The sequence below is a fragment of the Folsomia candida genome, unplaced genomic scaffold (assembly GCF_002217175.1).
Source record: "Folsomia candida strain VU population unplaced genomic scaffold, ASM221717v1 Fcan01_Sc035, whole genome shotgun sequence".
In the NCBI taxonomy this organism is placed as follows: Eukaryota; Metazoa; Arthropoda; class Collembola; order Entomobryomorpha; family Isotomidae; genus Folsomia; species Folsomia candida.
Window position 1 is genome coordinate 1412977 of NW_019091227.1, and position 22927 is coordinate 1435903.

At 33.6% G+C, this 22927-nt stretch overlaps 4 protein-coding genes across 4 annotated transcripts; 3 read left to right on the forward strand and 1 right to left on the reverse strand.

Annotated features, from left to right (window-relative positions):
* The first annotated feature begins 2654 nt into the window (after positions 1–2654).
* Positions 2655–6030, forward strand: LOC110860868. The gene is made up of 3 exons (XM_035860679.1): positions 2655–2701; positions 4471–4705; positions 5878–6030. The coding sequence occupies exons 1-3, from the start codon at positions 2655–2657 to the stop codon at positions 6001–6003; spliced, it is 408 nt and encodes a 135-aa protein (XP_035716572.1). The 3' UTR covers positions 6004–6030.
* Positions 6031–12704: 6674 nt separating this feature from the next.
* Positions 12705–13585, forward strand: LOC110860913. Its single transcript, XM_035860711.1, has 4 exons — positions 12705–12891; positions 12956–13075; positions 13134–13225; positions 13318–13585. The coding sequence occupies exons 1-4, from the start codon at positions 12777–12779 to the stop codon at positions 13534–13536; spliced, it is 546 nt and encodes a 181-aa protein (XP_035716604.1). The 5' UTR covers positions 12705–12776; the 3' UTR covers positions 13537–13585.
* Positions 13586–13784: 199 nt separating this feature from the next.
* On the reverse strand, positions 13785–15662 carry LOC118439402. The gene is made up of 4 exons (XM_035860680.1): positions 15563–15662; positions 15084–15326; positions 14080–14526; positions 13785–14009 (listed from the first exon to the last, which is right to left on the reverse strand). Exons 1-4 carry the CDS (start codon positions 15599–15601, stop codon positions 13785–13787), a joined length of 954 nt encoding a protein of 317 aa, XP_035716573.1. The 5' UTR covers positions 15602–15662.
* A 3662-nt stretch (positions 15663–19324) lies between these two features.
* LOC110860869 lies at positions 19325–22921 on the forward strand. The gene has a single exon (XM_022109983.1). It carries the CDS (start codon positions 19325–19327, stop codon positions 22919–22921), a length of 3597 nt encoding a protein of 1198 aa, XP_021965675.1.
* The last annotated feature ends 6 nt before the right edge of the window (positions 22922–22927 follow it).

A 22927-nucleotide genomic window follows, 5' to 3' on the forward strand; every position in this document is an offset into this window, starting at 1 on the left:
CTTTGTAACAAACAAAGCGAGAGGGATGTGAATTCTGAGCCAAGAAAGTTTTTTTTAAGAAATACATAAGCCAATATTTTTATGAAGCTTATGCATTTACTACACTGGAAATATTTAATTTAGTGGTGAAATTTCCACCACGTTTATGTAGAAACTAAAGTACCCCGTTAGTAATGATTTGTGATGGAACGGTAAAATAATTTTCATTCAAGGACTGTAAAAGCATTTTTAATTTATTTATATTTCATGGCTTATCCTTTCAAAATGTTATCTAAGTAAAGATAAATAAAGATATCTAAATAAATTTAATTCTAAATATTGATTTAGATTTAAATTTACGTAGTGAAATCTTAATTGTGTTTTTTTTAATTTTATATATTTACGAGTAAACTTTACGCGGTCCTTGGTAACTTTGTAAAATTAGTAAATTAAAAACAATAATTTTGCAAACTTTTACATAATGAAAAGACGACCTTGATCTGGGTATCTAAGTTTATAAAAATTAGTACGCTAATTTTCCTCAGAAATATCTGTAAAATTACTCCAATGCTTGCAATCTGCGTAAACTTTGTAAAATTACGTTACAATTTACAATCTTTGATAGTAGTCCATGGCAACTTTTAAAATCCGTAAAAGTTTTGTAAAATAATTTTACAAAAGGCAAGATCACAAAAATTTGTTAAGCTAATTTTTCTTCCAAATATTTTTGTACAAGTTTGTAAGTTTATTTGTAAGTTACAATGCTAAAGTTAAAAGTCATAATGTAAATATTGGTATTTATTATAAGATACTAAATGCAAATTAGATTATTGTCAAGATATTTGTTCATATTATGGTATTTAGAGCAGAATTTTTCAAAAAAATCTTGAAAAAAATCAATGATTTTCTAAAAATCTTGCGAAATTTGGGATTTTTCACAGTTACGCTCGCCTAATATGTCAACATGTAAATATGACTTAAATTACACTCAAAATAAGGTAGTAATGAATTATTACCATGCGGAATGACTATGTGGCTCTACCACGTCGGTTACGATTTGTCGTAGAAACAGTAACAATAAGTTCAGGAAAATTCAAATTTAATACATAATGATATTCACTTCCTTAGTACCTGGTAATGATTTTGAATTCCCTGAACTTATTATTACTGTTTCTACGACAAATCGTAACCGACGTGGTAGAGCCACATAGTCATTCCGCATGGTAATGATTCATTACTACCTTATTTTGAGTGTATTTATGACCATCTCGAAATCCATTTAGGCAACTTTGCCCAAACAATTTCACTCAATTAAATGTGATAAATTAGATACCTACTTGTCATCGGAGTTAATTTTCAGAGATATTTTTCGGAGATAATTATCAGAGTTAATTGTTCAGTCTAAATTATTAATACAAATTTATCCACCGGTTTGAACAAGATTAAAGTTCTCGTGCATAAATTAACCAAGTTTTTTATTTGCCACACGCAACTCATGATAACCAACCACAAAGATAAGTAATTAGCATGACGCATAATTTACAAGTTGTTCTTTTGATTCGCTGAAACGATGCAAGTTCATGATAAATAAATATGTACGTAATTGTCTCAATTTGATTGGGCTTATGACACGTTTTGAACGTTTCCAGCTTGTGATATCAGCAAATTATCCATGTAATCACAGGAAGCAAGATAAACAATTTCATGAACTAGGTGAGCAAGCGTACACTCTAAATAATTCGGTAGCGATAGCATTAAAAGGCGGTGACTCTACCACCATGATGCTAATTTGTTACCGAGTAGTCAACTTGTTATCACCCTGGTAATTAGTGCAACCGAGGAGTTAAAAAAATATTGCGAATGAGTTAACTATAAGATCAAAAATGGATTACTATTGCGGTAAAATCACACACGCTTCTAGAAATCTGGCATAGTCAGGCAGATCTTGATTTCTCGGTATTAAAGGCGCTACCGTTTGGTATTAACATTATACCCGCCCGTAAAAATTTGCTACCGATATGACAAAACTTTAATAACGGGTTATTACTATAGCTTTTATTTTACCAGTTTGGTAGAGTCATATTTATATGAATACCGCTCGGTATTATTTTAATACTGGATTTCTAAGAGTGCATGATTATCACACGGTAATGGCTGTTACCGTATTATTTAGAGTGTAGTCACACGATAATTTATTAGTGCTAAATAAATATCGGGATTTGTCCAATTCTTTATTGCACGCATTTAAGGCAGGCAGTGGTGGCCGAGTGGTCATCACACTGTGCTTCAAGCCGAATGGAGGTTCTGGGTTCAATTCCCAGTACTGGCAGAGAGTTTTTTCCCTTGTGGTTTTCCTCTCTGACTTGTTGCACAGGTCTGTGCGGTGTCCATTGCACTACGGGCACCATAGTTAGGAACCTGTGACCATCTATTTCTCACTTATGTGAGGTTTGGTTCACTTGTAATTCAAATGTAATGGCTAAAATTGGGAATCAATAAAGACGACCTTTTTTTTTATATAATTAAAAACGTTGCGTTGGTGACTATACATCCCCATTCCTCAACCAGCTTTCATTTCAATTCAACCCAGCCAATTTTTTGCGTAAGTCATGAATAACGAAATTTTAAAAAATTTTAAGGAAAAAACCGTCGCACGAGGGATCGAGAAAGTGAAAATGAAAAATGATTATCAACGATTTGATGGAGTCACGTATCGCGTCTGGTAAGTAAAATTGAAGAAAATCAATGTACATTTTGGGTGCACTTCATTTATGAAATATTTTACGAATTGGCAAGATTTTTTTGCGAAATCTAGTAAATTTTTTATTTTAGGTCATACTTGTTCAATTTTTGTTCCTTCATTCCAAATTCCTTCACTTCGAAATTCAATTTGAATCATTCATTCATATTCTTCGTTCATTCAATGAATAATTCATTCATTCGTTCGTCCCACGTATTTAACATAGGTATTTTTTGGAAGACTTAATCTAATATTTAACTGTTACGGTTTAAAATATTTATCATAATTGATTTTTGACGTCGAAGTCTACCAATTTTGAAAGGTTACAAAGGAAAATCAAGTTACTTACAGATCAGTGGCGCATTTCACGTCAACTTTCGTAAGTAATAATAATAAGTCTTTATTGTCAAAAGGTAACAACGTGATAACATGCTGATTTCCAACCATTGACATTTAACTAAATACGTAATTAGTAGTATATTTAATTTCAAGCTTAAGATTAACATCTCCTTTTTAAAATATACGCCGTCAACTTGAATTTGAAGACATCAAGATTTTTTTCATCTTTAATTTCATTTGGTAGTTCATTCCAAAATTTTATTACCTATATTTAACACTTTTTTCAAAGAGCACAGTTTTGTGTGGTGGAATAACGAAACAATTTGTGGACCTTGTTTCATGAACCGATCCATGAATAGTAACAAAATTTTGAAGTAATTTAGGAATATATATTTTATAATCATTTGTAAAACTTTTAGCAAAAAGGGAAAGATAGTAGTTTGGTTACTCATCTAACTTAACTAAATTAAACATTTCATATAATACATTTATGTTAATAATACGTGGAGAAACCCAAGATCTGAGACAGTTATTTACGACTTTTTGGACGCGTGTTAAAGTGGTACTGGAAGATCCAGCCCATATTTGAATACCATATTCAAGACAAGACATTACAATTGCGTTGAAGATTAGATGAAACTTATCGGTAGGAATTTTCCTTTTGAGTTTCAGCAGATAATGAATACGAGGTGTAATTTTGTTAATAATTTTATCTGCATGCACGTCGAACCTTAACTCCTCATCTAACCAGACCCCTAAATATTTAAATTCAGAGACCCTGGTTATTTCAAAATTTACCGTTTTTATTGAATCCAAATGGGGTATTTTTTTCGTGCGACTATTTCTAAAAATCATAAAATGGGACTTTGTCCAGTTTATTTTCATGCAGTTTAAGTTACACCATGCATGCAGGATTTCAATCCTTTCAATTGCTATTTTTTGAATTGTGTCAAAGTTTTTATGGGACACTAATGACGAAATATCATCAGCAAATACATCCTTGTGACCTTCAAGTTGGTCAACGCCGTCGTTTACATATAAATTAAATAGAATTCGTAAGTCTGTAACCATGTAAATTTACGAAGTTTTGACGAAACTTTCGAAAATATAGAAGGTATTTTTGCTTACGAAGTGCAAAACCAGAAAAGAAACCAGAAAATAAAATAAAATGGCATGTTTTTGGTTCGTAAGCTGATCATAAATTTTACGTGGTTACGAAGTTTGACGTGAATGGCCCCATTTTAAAATCCGTAAATTCTGCAAACTCTTGCTCACATTTCTGAGGAAAATTTGGTTACAAATTTGTGCAAATTTGCTCAGATTAAGTTTATTTTGTACAAGTTTTTAACAATTTAACAAAATTTGCTCATTTTACAAAGTTACCAAAGACTGCGTGAATGAATATTTTCCAGGACAACAGTTAATCGACGCATCGCTCTAACCGGACTTGGCTTCTTGGGTCCCTACCTGGCCGATGGGTCCTTCAGGGTCAGCATTATCATTGAAACGGTTCCCGACTGGAAAACCATCCTTGAAACCGGGAAATTTGAAGTGTATGCCAAAAAACGGGAAATATTTTACGTCGATTTCGACAAGCCCTTCACCATGGAGGCGAATAAGTGCTACAGCATGGGCTACAAGCTGGATGTAAGTGGAAAATTTACGATTTGCAGGCATTAAAATTTTTTTAACGTGGTATTTTATGAGGGTTTTGAGTATGAATTTTTGTCTCAACTTTCCCTTTTTCCATGTATTCAAATTTCTATTATGAAAACTGTTCAGCTCCGTGAATTTTTTAGAAAATTGAGACTTTATTATAGATTTTTAGGTTTACAAAGTTAGGATGTTACAATTTTGATTTTTTCCTTCTATGAGAATATAAATTTAAAATAGATGCAACGTAGTAATTAAAAATTAAATATTTTCTCATGGAAGAAAAAAATCAGAATTCTAATCTTCTAACTTTGCAAACTTAAAAATTATTTATTTTTGGATGCAATAAAATCAGCATTTTTTAAAAAATGCACAGCGATGAACAAGTTTCAAAATCGCCGTTTGAAGCCATAAAAGAAGGGAAAGTTGAGACACAAAAACTCAAATTCAAGACCTGGACACAAGTGCACCATTAAATTACTACCATTAAACATTATTTTGTTGGCCGAGCGACATATTGAATCTAAAATTTTGTTAAACAATTTAAAAACTCGGCGATACTTTTATTGGCGTTGGCGTTCAGAAATTGAAAAAATCGTGAGACTTTCTACCAGGATGTTTTTTTGCAAATGTAGAAAACCTTGTAAATTATTAATCGCAAAAATAATGAGGAAATGCAAGCAGGAAAGGGTAATTTCATAAAATAATTGCACGCTAATAATTCACTTCATTGTTTTGGCGATCCATAATTCACAAGGTTCTCCGCATTGCAAAAAAAAATCCTGGTAGAAACCCTCATGCAGGATTTTTTGCAATTGTAGAGCGCCGTTTAAAGTATCGCAGATTTTTAAACTGTTTAACAGTATATTAGATATAGTTCAACTACAGATATTGACGCAATTCAAATAGCCCTTACAAACTTTGGAAAATCCGTTAATTTTCGTAAAATGATTTTACAAACTGATACAAAATAAAGAGACGCCTTTGATTTGAGCAAATTTACAAAAATTTGGGAGCAATTTCTCCTCCGATATATTTGTAAAAGTTTGCAAGTTTCCAGAATTTATGAATTTTACAATGTTACTTGTTAATTGACTCATTAAATAATGGCGAAAATTAAAAATGGAGATAATTTTGCGGAATACAAATTTATAAAAAAAAATTAGGGTCCAAAAACCGGTGTATTGGACGAGTTGCAAGCTATCATCAAGGTGGACGACGTATCCTTCTGCTTCTCAACGGATTCGCGACAATTGGCAGAATTAAAATATATACTTCTCGATAAATACTAATAATTAAATTGGCAATGTTATAAGAAATTAATAAATTATGTGATAAACTAAATTACGTGCAATTGAATTGTCAATCGTAACTAATATTTTATTTGGATATGTTAAAACATTAGATGTTACGAAGTTTGTTTGTACAATGAGACAATTCAGGCAATCCTCCTTGGTAACTTCATAAAATCCGTACATTTTGCAACATACTTTTACAAACTTTTACAAAATAAAGAGACGCCCTTGATCTGAGCAAGTTTGCAAAATTTTGTAGGCTAATTTTCCTTTGAAATATTTGCAAAATTTTGTACAGTTGGAAGTTTACGGATTTTACGAAGTTACAAAAGATTGCATGAATTGCCTCATTATGTAAGAATTTCTCCATGAAATGTATTTATTGGTAAATTTACAAGTCAAAATGTAAGTATTCTATTTTTTAGAAAACCGTATTAAGTACGAATTAGGTAGAGCTTCTATTGCAAACTTTACAGATTTTGCATTTTTTGCCAGAATTACCTCACTTACTTGAAAACTTACAGTGTCTATTTCTATGAATACATTTTATAAAAATTGAAAATTTACAATTTCTCTATACACGACTTACTCAGGTATTGGTAATGCAGTAAATCTCAAAATTTATAACCTTTATAAGAAATATATAAAGCATCAAATTACAAACGTATCATAAACTTACTCAAAATTTATCAAATTTTCTAAAATTTGAAAAATGTCTTACAAAATTTACTCACATTTTACAATGGGTTACAAACATCAACATCTACGTGAATCGCTGTATTACTAACTTTGGCACGTATTTAAAAGAAAACTTGCAAAGCTATCAATGTTAATCTAAATTGCTAAATTCTTACCAATGTGTTTACCCCAAATTAATTGTGTTATCGTCACGAGTTTACACACTTTACAAAAAGAGTGAACTACATCGCAACACAAATCGCTACCATATGACTCTACCAAATTATTTATTAAGGGCGTAATCATCTTTAATCCGAACCCTTCTCAGAATTTTACGCAGTTCACAAAAACATTGGCGTGAACTACTCTGGTCGCAATGCAATTTCAATAAAGCGTGACTTCATAAACTAAGCATGATTAACGAAATTAGCCAACTGCGCGTCACGTCAAGAAACCCACACCTCGCGCAATCTTTCTCATCTTGCAGTTGCACATTGAATCAAGCACGACACATGCACATTCAGATTTTCAAGTCCGGGCACGCATCCCGTAACGGGTGGAGGACAGAAAGGATGTCGCCAAAACCTTGACGAAACCCGACATTCATTTTTATATGGGTTACAAATATCTACGCAAATCGTATGCAGTGAAATTGTAAAATGCTAATTTTTACAAAATATTTTCATAAAACTAGCCGTGCAAGTTTTCGATTATAATGACAAAATTCACGAAAAATGTCGCCACAACTTTGACCCACCGCCGAAATTAAAGTTGTAAACTTGGCATGATAGCAAATTCATGAAACTAAACAAATTCTGCGTAACGGTAAATTTGTAGATTTTTAAGGAAAATTAGCTTTAAAATGTTTCATGAACTTATTTTCAGAATCTATGTAAAGATTGTTAGGTAATTTTACAAAATTTACAGTTCGAAATACTGAGGCTATTTACGTATTCCGTATTCAATTGAAAAATCCATAATTTCTGTAAAATTATATATAATTTTACAGAAATTATATGATCATTTATCAAATTTCTATAGAAATTTGATAAATGATCATATTTTACGAAACTATTTCTGAGGAAAATTGGTTCACAAATTTTTGTAAACTTGCTCAGATCAAGGACGTCTTTTTATATTATTAGTACAATTATTTTAGAAAATTACATCAAATCTTACAAGATTCCAATGCATGCATTTCCCGAAAATTTGTCCCATTAGCGTTCGTTTTCTGGATATTTTTTAAGAATTAGAAGGGTTTCGACGCCAAGAAAAATATTTTCAATGAATTATTCGCATCAAAATATTCAAAATAGAATAACGTCAAAATATCTTGTAATTAATTTTTTCAGAAATTTATCCTAGATTTTGAAAATCTCGCAATTTCTTCAATTACACGAATTCCAACTTACTTATATAGTGCTCGATCTCTTTTGGGGTTTGGAGTCGACACAAAATAAATTGTGCAAAAAAAATTAGGAAAAAATCCATATGCCAACCTTTCTGCACGGCCATCTAATAACTCAACCTAATCTTTTTTTTGCACTAATAATAAAATAAACTTTAGCGTGAGTGAGAGAAATGTATTTTTCTGAGTTATGCATTCCTCGCCCAGATTGTGCACCCAAGTCATTTAAAGAAGTGGAACAAAAATAAGCAAAAACTTGGCTAATGTTCTCTGGAGTGAGTGAAAGAATTTTAAAATGTCATTAGGCACACTCTTAGAAAACCGGTATTAAATCATTACCGGCGGAGTACATGACTCTACCCGCCCAGGTATTAACGGAAATTACCGTTTAGTAATGTTGTGGTAATGAAAAATTTACCACTCAGGAACCATTTACTACCAATCCGGTTGGGAATTATTACCAAATCAATACCAGCACGGAGTATGTATGTGACTCTACTAGATTTTTAACAGTACAGCTGGATTAAAAAATATATATTATGAATGAGAATTGTTTTTTTTTGCGTTTTGAAATTTTGAAACTGCAGTTTTACATATTGGGACAATTCACGCAAGCCTTGGTAACTTTGTAAAATACGTGTACATTAAAAAAATGATTTTGCACACTTGTCACTTTTACAAAATAAAAGATGCCCTTGATCTGAGTAAGTTTACAAAAATTTAAGAGTTCATTTTGCTTGGAAATATTTGTAAAATATTACAGAATTTACGGATTTTACTAGGTTACCAAGGCCTGCGTGGACTTTCTCGATAAATTCCAAAGAAGAATTAAAATTTGTAAGAGTTAAATGCCAAAATTATTAATGTGTTATGTTTTAACAATGTAATTATTAAATCCAAATTACATGTGCGACGTCGCATTTTTGTAAAAGTATAAAGCTTCTGGCGATTCAGTTCCTAGTTCCTTTGGGTTGTATTTAATTTTTGCAAACTTTTACGAAATGAAAACACGCCCTTGATCTGAGCAAGTTTATAAATATTTGTGAGCTAATTTTGTTCAGAAATATTATTAAAATTTTGATGAATTTTATGTTTTCAAGTTACCAAGCATTGTTCCAATTGCGTCATTATTTTTGATGCGGTGCGGTAAACGCTTTAATTTAAGAACTTCAGGATCTGCAATCTATACAGCTATTTAAACACACGTAAAATTGTGTAACGGCTCCGAATATTTGCTATATGGAGCCGTTGCATTTACAAAATATGTTACTTTATCAAAAAAAGAAACGTTTAGTTCAAGTGCAAATTAATTTGAAATTATTCATAAATTCACATCGGGCGTACTCACGTCAAGGTTATTGTTCTCGTCTCGACCCTTTTAGAACTTTACGTCATGAATTATAAACAGATGTCCATAATTTTCCGAGTAAATAAAAAATTTCATGACTTTCTGCGAAAACGATATTTTAAAAATTCCAAAAAATTTGGGAAATTAATTTGATATGACAGATTTGCATAGTAAATATGTAAATCTGCGCAGTTTGTCGTGAGTTTGATCATAAAACCAAAATTTAATGTAATTTTGCTGTCCCATTTTACAATCTACTTTTCAGGGAATATATCAAAAGCGATTTTGCGTATAAGGAAATTCAGCAAAGCAAAATTGTGCAAAAATTTGCACACGCATTCTGCACATCTATTTAGGATTAGAACTAAAATTGGTTAATTAATAAAAAGGTATTATATGTATACCCAACGTGCATAGAAAAATATTAAATATTAATAGTTAATACCGACACAATTCACGAGTTTTTTTTTTGTAACTTGCTATTTTGATAGTTTATATTTATAATCAATCTATTAAATTTTTGATTTTTTTTCTAAATTAATGATTAATAACTAATAATGACATAAATGCGTGGGGTTAAAATTGTATTTTGTTTTTATATAAAACATTTTCAACAAATTTATAAATTATTGACTAAATGGCGAGGTTTCATATAAAATCTTGTTAACCGGGTCAAAAACGCCGTAATACATTAAACGGCTTCCTGTAAATAGAAATTTATTTGCAAGTGGTGCACTAGCAAATAAATTTCTATTTCCATGTATGAGACTTTCCAGCAGGACGTTATTTGCGAAAAACTTTGCAAATTACGAATCGCTAAAATAATGAGGCAATTCAAACAGTCTTTGGTAACGTGCAAAATCCGTAAATTTTGTTACAAATTTTTATTAACTTTTTCAAAATAAAAAGACGCCCTTGAGCTGAAAATGAGTAAGTTTACAAAAACTTGTAATGTAATTTTCCTCAGAAATATGTGTATAATAACTCCAATTGTTGCCAACTGCGTAAATTTTGTAAAATTACGCTTAAATTCAAGCTTAAATTCAAACAATGTCAGTTTACGCCGTCAGTAAGGACATTATAGCAACCCTCGCTCATTTTCTATTTATAGATTTTATAGCGAATGCATGCAACTTTTAGCATGCAAATTTTATGCATGCATTTTTTGCATGCAAACTTTTTTTGCATGGAGTTTTGCGATGCTGGGGGCTGACCCCCCCAGGGGTTGCAGATAACCCCAGCGCAGTGACCGCGGCGCCGTGACCTTTGACCCATAAAAAAAATACCAGAAATACATGTACATATATAAATTAATCAACTTTTATTGACACAACAGTGCACATTTATGATGTGAAAAACACCCGAAATATATATGAAAAAATAAACCACAGCAAACTATATAATTTATGTAAATTATATGGAGCAAGCACTACATGGATGTTGGTGGTGTGGAAAATTCTCCATGCATTTCGACATCATTTGAACGATGACGACGTTGGGGGAGGCTGAATCCCCACATATTTGGGCGTGGTTCCGCCTGCTGGGTGTGGTCGATCCACCATTGACGAATTTTTTGCCGGTTGTGAATTACACATCGCAAAAAGAGCACAATTCCAACCAACAAAGTAAGAAAGAAGCCTGCAAGAAAATCATCATAATGTAAAAAATATTGACTTTTTCTGGCTTTCTAATTACGTACCGTAATCTGAAGGACCCCAGGATCGATCGACAATGATTGTGGGTGGACTCTGGGACGTAGTGGGCGGTTCAATACAGAGCCGCTCCCCACCTTTCACGAGTTGAGAACTCCCACGAGATCATCCCTCATTTTAGTGCATAAATTGGCACCTGCATTAAAAAATATGATATGTACATATGTAAATACATAATATATTCTGCATACGACATAATAATATCTGCACTTTTAATTCTTTGCGAATACAATTCTATACTTAAATGAATAAATATTTATGTATGTAGTTACATATGTATTTGTTAATATGTAATTACATATGGTTATTAATAATATGAAATATAACAATGCAAAAAATCTTACCAGTATCAAAAACTACAAAAATGCAGTCTTTTGCTAAGCAAGCAGAGCAATTGTTCGAAAATTCGAAACACATGTTGTTTATTAAATTTTTATGAACAGAGTAAGAGTTAATGTGCACAGTACTTATGAAATGATGGTAAGGTGAAACTGGTGCAGGTAAAAATGAGATGCATAACGCATGATAATTAGCAAAATACATGAGCTTTTATTTATATATGACAAAATTGACCATGAATGAGACAATATAAAAATCGGAAATGCACATATTAGTTGATATTGGTGAATCATTTTACATTGGGGTGTGGTTTTACACGCCGAACTGATACACGAGGTGGGCAAGATGACGATCTTTCATTAAATTTTAGTTTTAAGCTAAAAACTGATGACTTGTCGTCAAAAAAAGTTGATGCAGTGGAATTTGTTGGTGACGATGACGGTTGAATGGTGGAGGATGCAGAAGGGGTGGGCGAAGGGGGAGGTGTAGTTTCTGTGGGGGTGACTGCATGAGCGGCTCCAGGACTATTTGTGGGTGTGACCTGGCCTATAAATGCGTGACGTGTTAAGTTTCACAGTTTAATAGCTTAATTAAATGTACATGGCTTGCAAAAGCTGGCCTACTTCATTTGACATTCCAAGCGAGTTACGCCCAGTTTTATTCTAAAGAAATTTACTTTAAGATATTTATTATTCCACATACAATGAATTGATTATTGCTTAGTTTTATTGATACACACAAAGTGACAATGAATTTGCTTATATTAATTTGTGTCGTGCTGCAGACCGTAAATTCGTATGCGGAATGTTATCGTCATGATAGTTGTGTGCAATGCATTCAAATTGTGGGTTGCGTTTACGGAGTAACAAGTTCAAGTCCTCGGAAATGTTTTCATCGTGACGAGATTCCGGTTGGAATTTTGGCAACCTTTCGAAATCCGGCTGCATGTAAAAGAATTTACAGGTTTGGTAGGTTCATTTTCATGTTTTCACTTTATACTGAGAACAAAGTGTTTCTTTACTGAATAAATAAGTTGTTTTTTAATTTTTAGCAACCACCCAGACGAGTGCATTTGATAACCATTCTAAAAGTGGAAACAATATCATTGTTAAAGAAGAGATAATGCACAATGTTTTAACAGGTATGCACTGCCATTTTTCGCAATTTATTCCATTATTTTAACATTTTGACATTCTTAGAGCGGGCTTCAACCTCCACCACAACTGAAAATCAATTGTATACTTCAACATTACCTACTTTCACGACTTTGCCACAGACCAAAATAATGACGACCAATTTTTATTTGCCGGAAACCTTACATCCCACACAACCAAGTGTTGATCACGAGCAAGACAATACAGAGACCACAACGGAGACAATAATAAACACTGCTGTCGCCGGTATTGTACACATTGTTTTTGTTACGTAATCTCGGTTTTTCATTCATAAATAAAACCATCACAGAAAAACTGGCAATCGAGACTACAATCCTACCAATGGTGGAATCAACTACGCATTTCTCTGAGCTAATTCATCGGCCCACTGATCCATTCCTGTTGCTGAATACGAGCATCACAATTGGGGGTATGCACACCATAGTTAAAAAAATAACACGTAAAGTTTATTAAAATTTTATTTATAGAAACCAATAATACTGCGAATTGGAATAATGGTTCCAACCATAGTGGAAGTTTCAACTCTTCCGTCCCGACAACTACCAATTTAACGATTTCGGTATTTATTAGTGTTTATATGCAACCAATCCCAATTCCGTCTAAAGCCACGAGAACAAATTCGTATGCAATTCTTATTGTGTCACTTCTTAGACTTTTCCAGTTGTAGCAGCAAGAAAACGGAAAATGTGGAGCACCTATGACAAAATTGGATTATATGCATGCAGAATTACTAAATTACTTAAGAAGAATAATTTCTTTCATGATCGAGATCTTTCTACTATTAATAATATCATATCGAGGAAATTTGATTATGTATTATGTGATTCGTTACTCAGCGGAAAGCCAATATTTTATGCCAAAAACATTTAAATATATGCAACAAGTTAATTAAGCAAATGCATTTGCAGAGTGTTGGATTTAGAGGTTAAGTTCTAGCAATAAATAATTATGATAATTTTATTACAATAAATGCATGAAATTTTTTCGATTTATTTTTTTATTTGCTCATTTCCATCAAATCATTTGTTTTTATTTTCAATCATCAACTTAAAATGATTAGAAATCACTACTAAAATCACTACTAAATTCTACATGTATATATGAACTCTACAAATGACTCATTTCGATAAAATCACTACTAAATTACTACTTTTTTTTATTTTTCGTTCGTTTACTGGCGGGGGCGTTTGTGGGGGGGATGCTTGGACTGCTGCTTGGACTGCGGCTTCCTGTACCTCCTTTATTGCTTCAGACACAACTGACGAGGTCAGAGGCTGAACCGTCAGCATCTCATTCGGAGCTGAAGACAGTTGTTTTACACACGTTGTAAGGAAGAGAGTATCCTAAAAAAAACAAGCATGCTTTGCAACAAAATCGTAATTATAAGTACGAAAAAAAATTGGAAACACTTACCTTTGATGCGTCATGTAGCCTATTAACCAGGCCCATAGCATTGAGATGTTGTAATTTTTTAAATATATTCAAATTTGTCCTAAATTTGAGTTTTAACAAGTCTAATTCCTTTGCCAATTTTGTTCTTTCTTCTTGAGTATTTTCCATTTGCTTTAATTTTGTCTCCAGACTTGAGATTTCTTCTTGGTCCTTTTTTCTCTCTTCGTCCAAGTATTGTAATTCTTCAGTGTGCTCTTCATCAATTGTTTCCATCTCGTCCTCAAGGTGGGCTGCTCTTCTGCATTCTGCTGCAAGAGCTTTCTCAAGAAATTCCACCTTTTTGTGGACCTCTATCCATCGGGAGTAATCCGCATTGGAGCGTCCAGACGGGTCGACGATAGAGTCGAGTTTGGATATTAATTCTTCAATGACGGACGTGAAATTCTTGATGTCTGCTTCGGCAGGCATCTGTAAAATTATTAAATAAATTATTGTTTCATATTATTTCATACTACTGATATATGTATTAGTAAAATTTCTCATGGGTAACATGTCTATTTCGCGAGTGCACGTGATAGCAAGAATTAAAATATTCGTGATTTCCTATAAACGGCGGAATATATATTCCAACATGTTTTGAGTTTTTTGGAGTAAAACTCGAAAAATTCACTGTTTTAACATAGGTCGGTATAGGGAAAATTCTCAAAATTTGTGAAGATAAATATCCATAAAAATCAACTTTTCACCATCTAGTTTTCTAAAAAAAATACCGAAGAAATACTCTTATTTCTGAGAAATTCTTATGCCAGGATAATTTATGAGGTACATACATATGTGTATTTTATCCTTCATTGAAAATAATATGATACCCATATGGGTTTACAACGCCACCAGGTAGATAAAACTATTACACAAATATGTGCATTTCGTCCTCAACAAAAATAAAATACTACACACATGTATGTACTTCGTCCTTAAGAAGTTAATGTAATTAAAAATACATGTAAATTAATATACACACGTAACCTTTCAGATGTCGTAAGGTTAGGATCCCGGACATCAGAATTAACCGCTTGTCCTTCCGTTGCCTCCAACGGAGACTGCATGATAATCTCAATCTGATGCGGCGGGGGTGGTGCATCCTCAATCTTCTCTAGTCGCACCTGATGTAACTCCCTATTGTAAACTATGAGGGAATGTTGACCGGTTGTATTAGTCAACATTATCGCCAGATCATTTACTGGGATGATGATACGTTCGGCTTCCATCTGTTTTCCAGGATGGAAATTATGATTAAACATTAATGACTAAAAACCAACATTGCAGATATGGCCCGAGCCAGATGTAGAATTTTTACAATTTTACATGGGATTCTTTCATGAGAAACCATTTGTAGCGTCAATGAGCTTTGTATTGAAATTTAAACAGACCAACAGACAGACACGACGGTTCCATAAGCTCCGACTCGGGGAAATAATAATATATATCACAGAAATTTGCTTACCACTTCAACTGATTCTGTTCCCATATCCAAAGGACACATGATTTGATGGGTTATTTGAACACAATGAACTTATTCTGATCAAATTGAAAGTGATCTGAATTGCGACTGGGCGATGACATTATATTTGTGGAGCCTTCTATCAACTTAGCAATGCAATTAAAGTAAGGAACAGATACATACATGCCCAAAAAGCATTTACAATTTTTTTATTTAAATTTCGGTTTCCTACTAACTGCTAACAAATAGATAACTATATTTATAACATTAGCAAGTATTACCTAAAATCCAGACTAATAAATTACTTTTTAATAAAAATACGTAACCGAATTGCTAAATATTTGTAAGTTTACAAGGATAGTCAATGAAAAACATGTAATGTGTATATGCGTACACAAGTTTATTTTCTTAGAATTTTACATTTAAATTAAAGTTACTTAATTTAGATCTCATCAAGTATAAACAAATCCATACACAAATGTGAGTGTATAACCACCTTATATGTCAGACTAATAAATATCTATTTAATAAAAATATCAACTACGTTTCTTAAAATCCTTAATCGCTTTCTTCACCATTTGGCTTCGTGTCAAAATAGACTTGATATTCTTTCAGTGTTGCTAAAAATTCCTTGCACAATCCGCATCTCAGAGTTAAACTCCGTCCACATCCAGCAGACGATTGATTTTGTTTTGGCATAATCAACCGTAAACTTCTTACTCCTTCTAATGTAATAAATTGTCTTATACCAATATAGCCGGAGGGGATATAGTCCGTATGAGATTTATCCCAAAACTCGGGTTGGCGATAGTCTGTAATTTTGCCAAAAGGAGATTTTTTTAACTTTAGAGGGATTTCTGTCTGTTTCAGCGATTTAAATTCGTCATACTGCCTTTGAATAATTTTAATTAAATGAGGCAATTCCATTCCACTGACTTTCATAAATGTCGGGGTTATTTCGGGATTCATATTATTATCATTGTCTTTGCAGAAATGCACGTACCATATATAATTAAATTTATTAAAATATGGTCTCACTTTTATATCTCCAATAATCTTTGCATTGACATAGAACGATAATGTTCTGTAATCTTCATCGTATTCAGATGTAATATAGGATTTTTTCTTCTGCTCACTCGTGCGCTGTTTCTTTACAGATTTTGCAATATCGTTAAAAGTGATACGCTTTGTAACTACCTCCTCTTCATCCGTACTCTCATCGGATGAAATAATTACTCTTCGTTTGAGCTGTTTTCTTGCCAACTTTTTATCAATTACTCCTGGAGAATGTGTAACTTCACTTTCCTCTTCCTCAGGATTCTGCTCAGGAATTTCTTCACTATTCTCCACTTCACTAAAAGCTTGAGAATCTTGCATTTTGCTTTTAAAATTTACAATTTTATTTTTCAAATATTGTGTAAGGTCGATCTCCTGCTTCAAAATTGGTTGCCCTTTATTCTTTTTTATCATTGCACTGAATGCCAATTCTCGCCTTATATATCCAGTTTTCCTGGATTTTATACACTGGACACACCCCTTTAAATTATTTCTGTTAAACCAAGTTTGCGAATGTTATTTTTAGATTCAAATCTTTCTCTGCTCACATTCTCAGACAAATTTATTTGGGTGTGGTTTATGTAAGCATGGGTGATAGAGTTTTTATACATGAAAAACGTCACATTCCAGACAAATTAATTTGGGTGTGGTTCACGTAAGCAGACGTGATAGTATTTTTATACATGAACAACGTCACATTCCCAGACAAATTTATTTGGGTGTGGTTTACGTAAAAAAAGATTCTCTTTTTATGCCGTTCAGTTCCACAGTTCCCGTTTCCAGTGGGCGTGGTTTAAGTAAGAAAAGATGCTATTTTTATGCTATTCTGTTCCACAGTTCCCATTGTGGTTTATATAATCAGACTTGCTACTTTTATATAAGAATTAGAAACTAAACATGCACATACAAATCTAGTTGAGTGTGATACACTACACGGCATTATTTTCGTACGCATTGGCCCAATATAAAGTGACTCGATAAAAAGTGAAAGTGCAATCATGGCCAGTCTGTTGCGTCATACAATTTGTCCCTCTGAAATCCTACAGCAATATTCAATTTTTCAGCTCCAGCAATTTTTTAAGAATAAGCAATCCGAGCAATTTGTATTTGAAAAAGTTCATCCCGATTTTACTCCGAATGAGGAGCAACAACAAGTTTTAAAATATATTGATGTATCACTGTCAAATAATGTTTTAATTAGGACATATCTTACAGGATTAAGTGGCAGTGGAAAAACTGAGACAATCAAAAGCATAGGCAAAATATTCAGAAATCATAATATCACCCCCTTATTCTGCTCAGCGTTTGGCAAAATATCTTCCGAGATTGGCGGACAAACAATACATTCACTCCTTCCAATCGGTTATTATAAAAATTCCAATTATGCAAAACTTGCAAAGAAAATTAAGAGAACTCCACAGCTTGTAAATAATTTTAAAAAGTATTCAGCTATTATTATTGATGAAATAAGTTGTTGTAATGCCTCCTTATTTCACTACCTAAATCTTGTTTTACAGGTTGCAAAACTTTGCAAAACAAGCTTTGGTGGTTTGCATGTGGTGGTGAGCGGCGACATTCTTCAATTGAATTGTGTTTGTGCCACGTCACTAACGTCTCATTCAAAAAACGTGCCCCCTTTTGCTAAAGAAGGAATAAAATTATTTCGCACATTTCATCCCGTATTTGTCCTTCAAGTCAACCAGAGGCAGAATGGAGATGAAGCCTTTCAAGAATTGTTGATGCGATTGAGGCGAAAAGAAGTTACACAAGCCGACGTTGATTTATTAAATTCTCGCAGAGAATCGGTTTTGTCTAATGAGGAATTGACAAGATTTGATAAAGGATTATTCATCTTCCCCAGGAATATTTTCACAAGGTTAAAAAACCAGGCATCGTTGAAGCAGTTGGGAAATCCTATTATTAGCTTGAGACAATTTCCTGAAGAGCCAAAACTTGAAGATTATGATTGTGACGAAATTTCTATCGGATGTAGAGTAAAAGTGAAACGAAATTTTGACGTTGCAAACCGACTAGTGTCTGGAAGTGTAGGTACTGTTGAAGGCATAATATATGACCCTGACCTCCCTGACCTCCCATTACCAAGCGTTATTCTACTATCTGTCCCCAGGTATCGTGGAAATACAATTAATGGCCTTATTCCTATACCTCTGTTGAAACAATATGTAAAGGATTACGCAACCAATGAGTGTGTAAAAATTAATTATTTTCCCTTGACCCTAAATTATGCGTCATCCGTCCACTCATCGCAGGGAGTTACATTACCATGCTGTTGTGTACTTTTGGATGATGATGAAATGTGCTCAGGGATTAGTTATGTCGCCTTATCACGAGTTCGTGCCTTATCCGACTTGATGATATTAGATAAAGAGGTCAGCTTAAAGCGATTTCAAAGTCGAAAGTTTTTTCAGGGGTTTGGAAATATTTTGAAAGAATACAAGAGGCTGAACATTACACATTTAATTTTTGGACCCAAGCCATTACAACACCATTACTACTCGAGGGATTTTGACGATGAGTCAGAAAAAATTGCCTGATCCATTCAGGCCAATTATAAGAATTTATCGGAACCCATACATAAAAAGCTCTTGCAATTTGCTACGGAAATTCGAATGTCCAATTCCATCCTGTCACAAATTCTTTTACAGACATGCGAGTTTTCAAAATCATGCAGAGTTAAACCACTGTTGCATGATATGTTATAAAACGTATGTATATCCACGTTTTCACAAATGTCCTGGTAGTAAAATTGGACATGGAGCTCCTATAATTAAAGACTTGGAAACTGGTAAATTTGAACTCGTTGAATCAGCCTATGGAGGTGTAGCCATGTTATTCAAGCAGATTTTAGATAAACCATTGGCAAGTATTTCGGACACGTTGGATTATATATATGATGATCTTGAAAATATACTTTCATATTGCATTTACATGCATAAAGCAGTCTTAGCTGCGATTTACGTTAACGTGACGCTGCAAGATAGTAAAGGCAACGATAAGACTTTAAATATTTTGAGTCCGTTTCAGATGTTCGGTCATACAGATTTAATCCTATCCAGAATTCTGGCTGCTGGTGATTACTTGACAACTTCGTTAAGCCTTTATGGGGCAGACGGAAGTGGGTGGAAATTACATAGTATAAATCACGTAAACCTAAAAATTGGAAAATATACAATATTCAGTGCGAGAGGATGGATTCAGCATCCAAAAGAGCTGGGAAAGAAAATTATAAATATTCACACAAAAGGAAAAGAAAACTGTTTTCAACTTTCTTTACTTTGTGCTCTGAAACGTCATTTAATAATTCCTCCTAAATTACAAATGATTATGCGACAACCTGGACGAGTACTGAATAAAAATCAAAAGCTTCAACTCAGACGCTATTGGGAAAAGCCGAAATCATATGAAGCTATTTTATCCAAAAATGAGAAAACAGGCGAGATCAACTTTTCAGCAATGGAGGGGGCTACCGCAGTTAGTCAAATGGATGCATTTGAAGCTGAGAACCCTCTATATTCTGTGACTGTATTTGGTTATGAAGAAAAATTATTTGTTATACGACCGGCGCCGAAAATCCGCCCAAATCATGTGGACCTTTTGCTTTTGAGATTAGCCAAACCAGGATGCGTATATTTAAAGAAAGATGACGTGGAGTATGATTATCACTATTGCACAATACCTTCGTTATCAAAATTTGTAGGAAAGAGGGGTTATCGAAGAACTGAAGTTTGTGAATATTGTTTTGGAATTTATAAGACATCAATGGAAAAGCATAGCCAAAAATGTGCCATTGCGCATCGCAACCAAAATCAATCTAAACAAATCAAATTTCCAGAAGACGACGAGTACGTGTTTAAGAAATTAAGAATGATAGAAGATATTCCAATAAAAATTTTTTTCAAATTCTTGTGGTACAACGAAAATAATCTTCCAAATGTGTCTACTTCTAACCAAAATTTGAAATTTACCACACCTGTTTCAAACATTAAAATCAAAGCATATTTTCTTTGCGTTATCAATCAGTTTAATCTGTTAGACGACACGCTACTGTATGATGGGATAAACCCTGTTGAGCATTTTATACAAAAAGTAATTGATTTAAAATCTTACTACAAGGATTATCTAAAAAGGGCATACGTGCCAATTCGCTTACAGCCCAACGATAATTTACGTCTAATGCTTGCGACGAAATGCGAAATTTGTGGAACCAGATTTAATGAAGAAAACAAGAAATGTGCCGATCATTCCCACTGGACTGGGCAATTGCGTTATGTGGCGTGTAATAATTGCAACATTTTAATCCAAATCAATTCAACTCCAATCCTACTAGGACACAATATTAATAACTACGAATCTCATTTTTTATTAGAAAGTTTCAACAAACGCTACGCCAAGAATGTTAAAGTCATCATGAAGGATTCTGAAACGATAATAAGCTTGAAATTTAACGGAATGAGATGTCTGGATACCCGGACATTGTTGGATCACGATTTGTACGACCTGGTAGACCGACACAGAAAAGGAATTGTGGATAATCTGCATTATCGATTCCCTTGTCTTTATGAAGTATTACGAAATACAGGGGTGGACGAAATGTATTTTTCACAATTTTTATTTCGAATAGCAATGCCATCAAGAGCTATTAATAAACAAGTTCATGATGGGTTTCCAAAATATGACCTATTTAAAAACCCGGTGACTAATGAATGCCCACCCGAAAGCGAGTATCAAATGGCTGGGGCAGTTTTTTGGAATTTTAAAATGAAAGATGCGACGGAGCTACTTAACTACGGACTCAAAACACAGGTACTTTTAACGGCTGATATATTTCTTGACTTCAACAAAATGGCAATGAAACATTTCAAGCTGTCGGTATTTCATAGTTACTCCTTAAGTGGCTACTCATTCGATGCTTGCTTTTTTGACACAAAGGCATCATATCAATATATCAAGGACCCAGAAATAATAACTTATTTAAAAAACAATGCAATACGGGGTGGACCAACCGAATCGGTCATAGCCAATAGTGAACGCTTAGACAATTTTAATCCCTTCAAGCCAAGGAGTAATATTTTAATTATTGACGAAAATTCTCAGTATCCCTCAAAAATGAAAAGCAAAGTAGCTGTTGGCTCTTATTCTTTTCTTTCACCAGATGATTTATCAAAATTTGATTTAATGACTGATTGTAATGGCGAGTGGAACTATATAGTGGCGGTGCAAATTTCCCATCCAGAAAATCTCCACGTACTCCAGAGTCCAATGCCTCCTTGCCCTTACCAAAGAGAACTCAAATATGCCGATTTATCCACAACTCAGCACCTGTATTCTACTGGTTTAAACGGCGAAGATCAGGCATCATTATTTGGGAAAAAATTAGTTGCCGACCTGTATGATAAAACTTACACTTGCTGCTTGGAAGCAGTCCAATACTTTCTCGAATCTGGATTAAGGGTTACAAATCTCAGCAAGTGTTTAAAATTCCGACAAGCTGCTATTCTGGAGCCATTTGTGGACAAGTTATCTGAACTCCGAAAAAAAGCTGTTCTCGAGGGGGATGAAATTGGGAGCCTATTATTTAAAGGAATAATCAATAGAGTTTTTGGCGTTTGCCTGTCCTCAGCTGAAGATTATGTGGATTTTGAGGTGTGTGTTACATCAGGAGACATGATTAAACTATTGTCTAAACACACATTTGAAGACTTTACAATTTTGAACGGACTGGAGGGGGTATGTCTTTTCAGAATGAAACGTAATACGGCAATGTACAAATACCCAATGATTATGTCAATTCAGACTCTGGACCGTGCGAAACTAAGTCTTTATAAAATGTGGGATTTGATCAGATCTGAATTTGGAATTGAAAATACTAAATTATCATTCTACGACACGGATTGCCTTTGCGTTCACATTATGGACCCAAAAAATCAATTTTACAAAATATTAAGTAGAATGGAAGAACACTTGGACTTATCATCACTGCCAAACTGGCATCCTCTGTACAGTGATCGTAATGCATCCGTAGGAGGAAAATGGAAAATTGTGACACTGGATGCTATTAGTGTGATTTCGCTTCGAGTTAAATGTTATTCAATTCCGTTGGGAAGGTGTGCCTTTTGCTCAGCAGTGTTTGATCCGCGATGTAAATGCAATTTGGTGAAGAAAGCTAGTGGGATACCACGTTCAACAATTATAAATAAACTTGATCATCAAATGTACGAAGATGCACTAGTCAGGGAGGGCGCCTTAACTCTTCAATCATATGCAGTCGAATCAAAAAAAATATAACCTTAG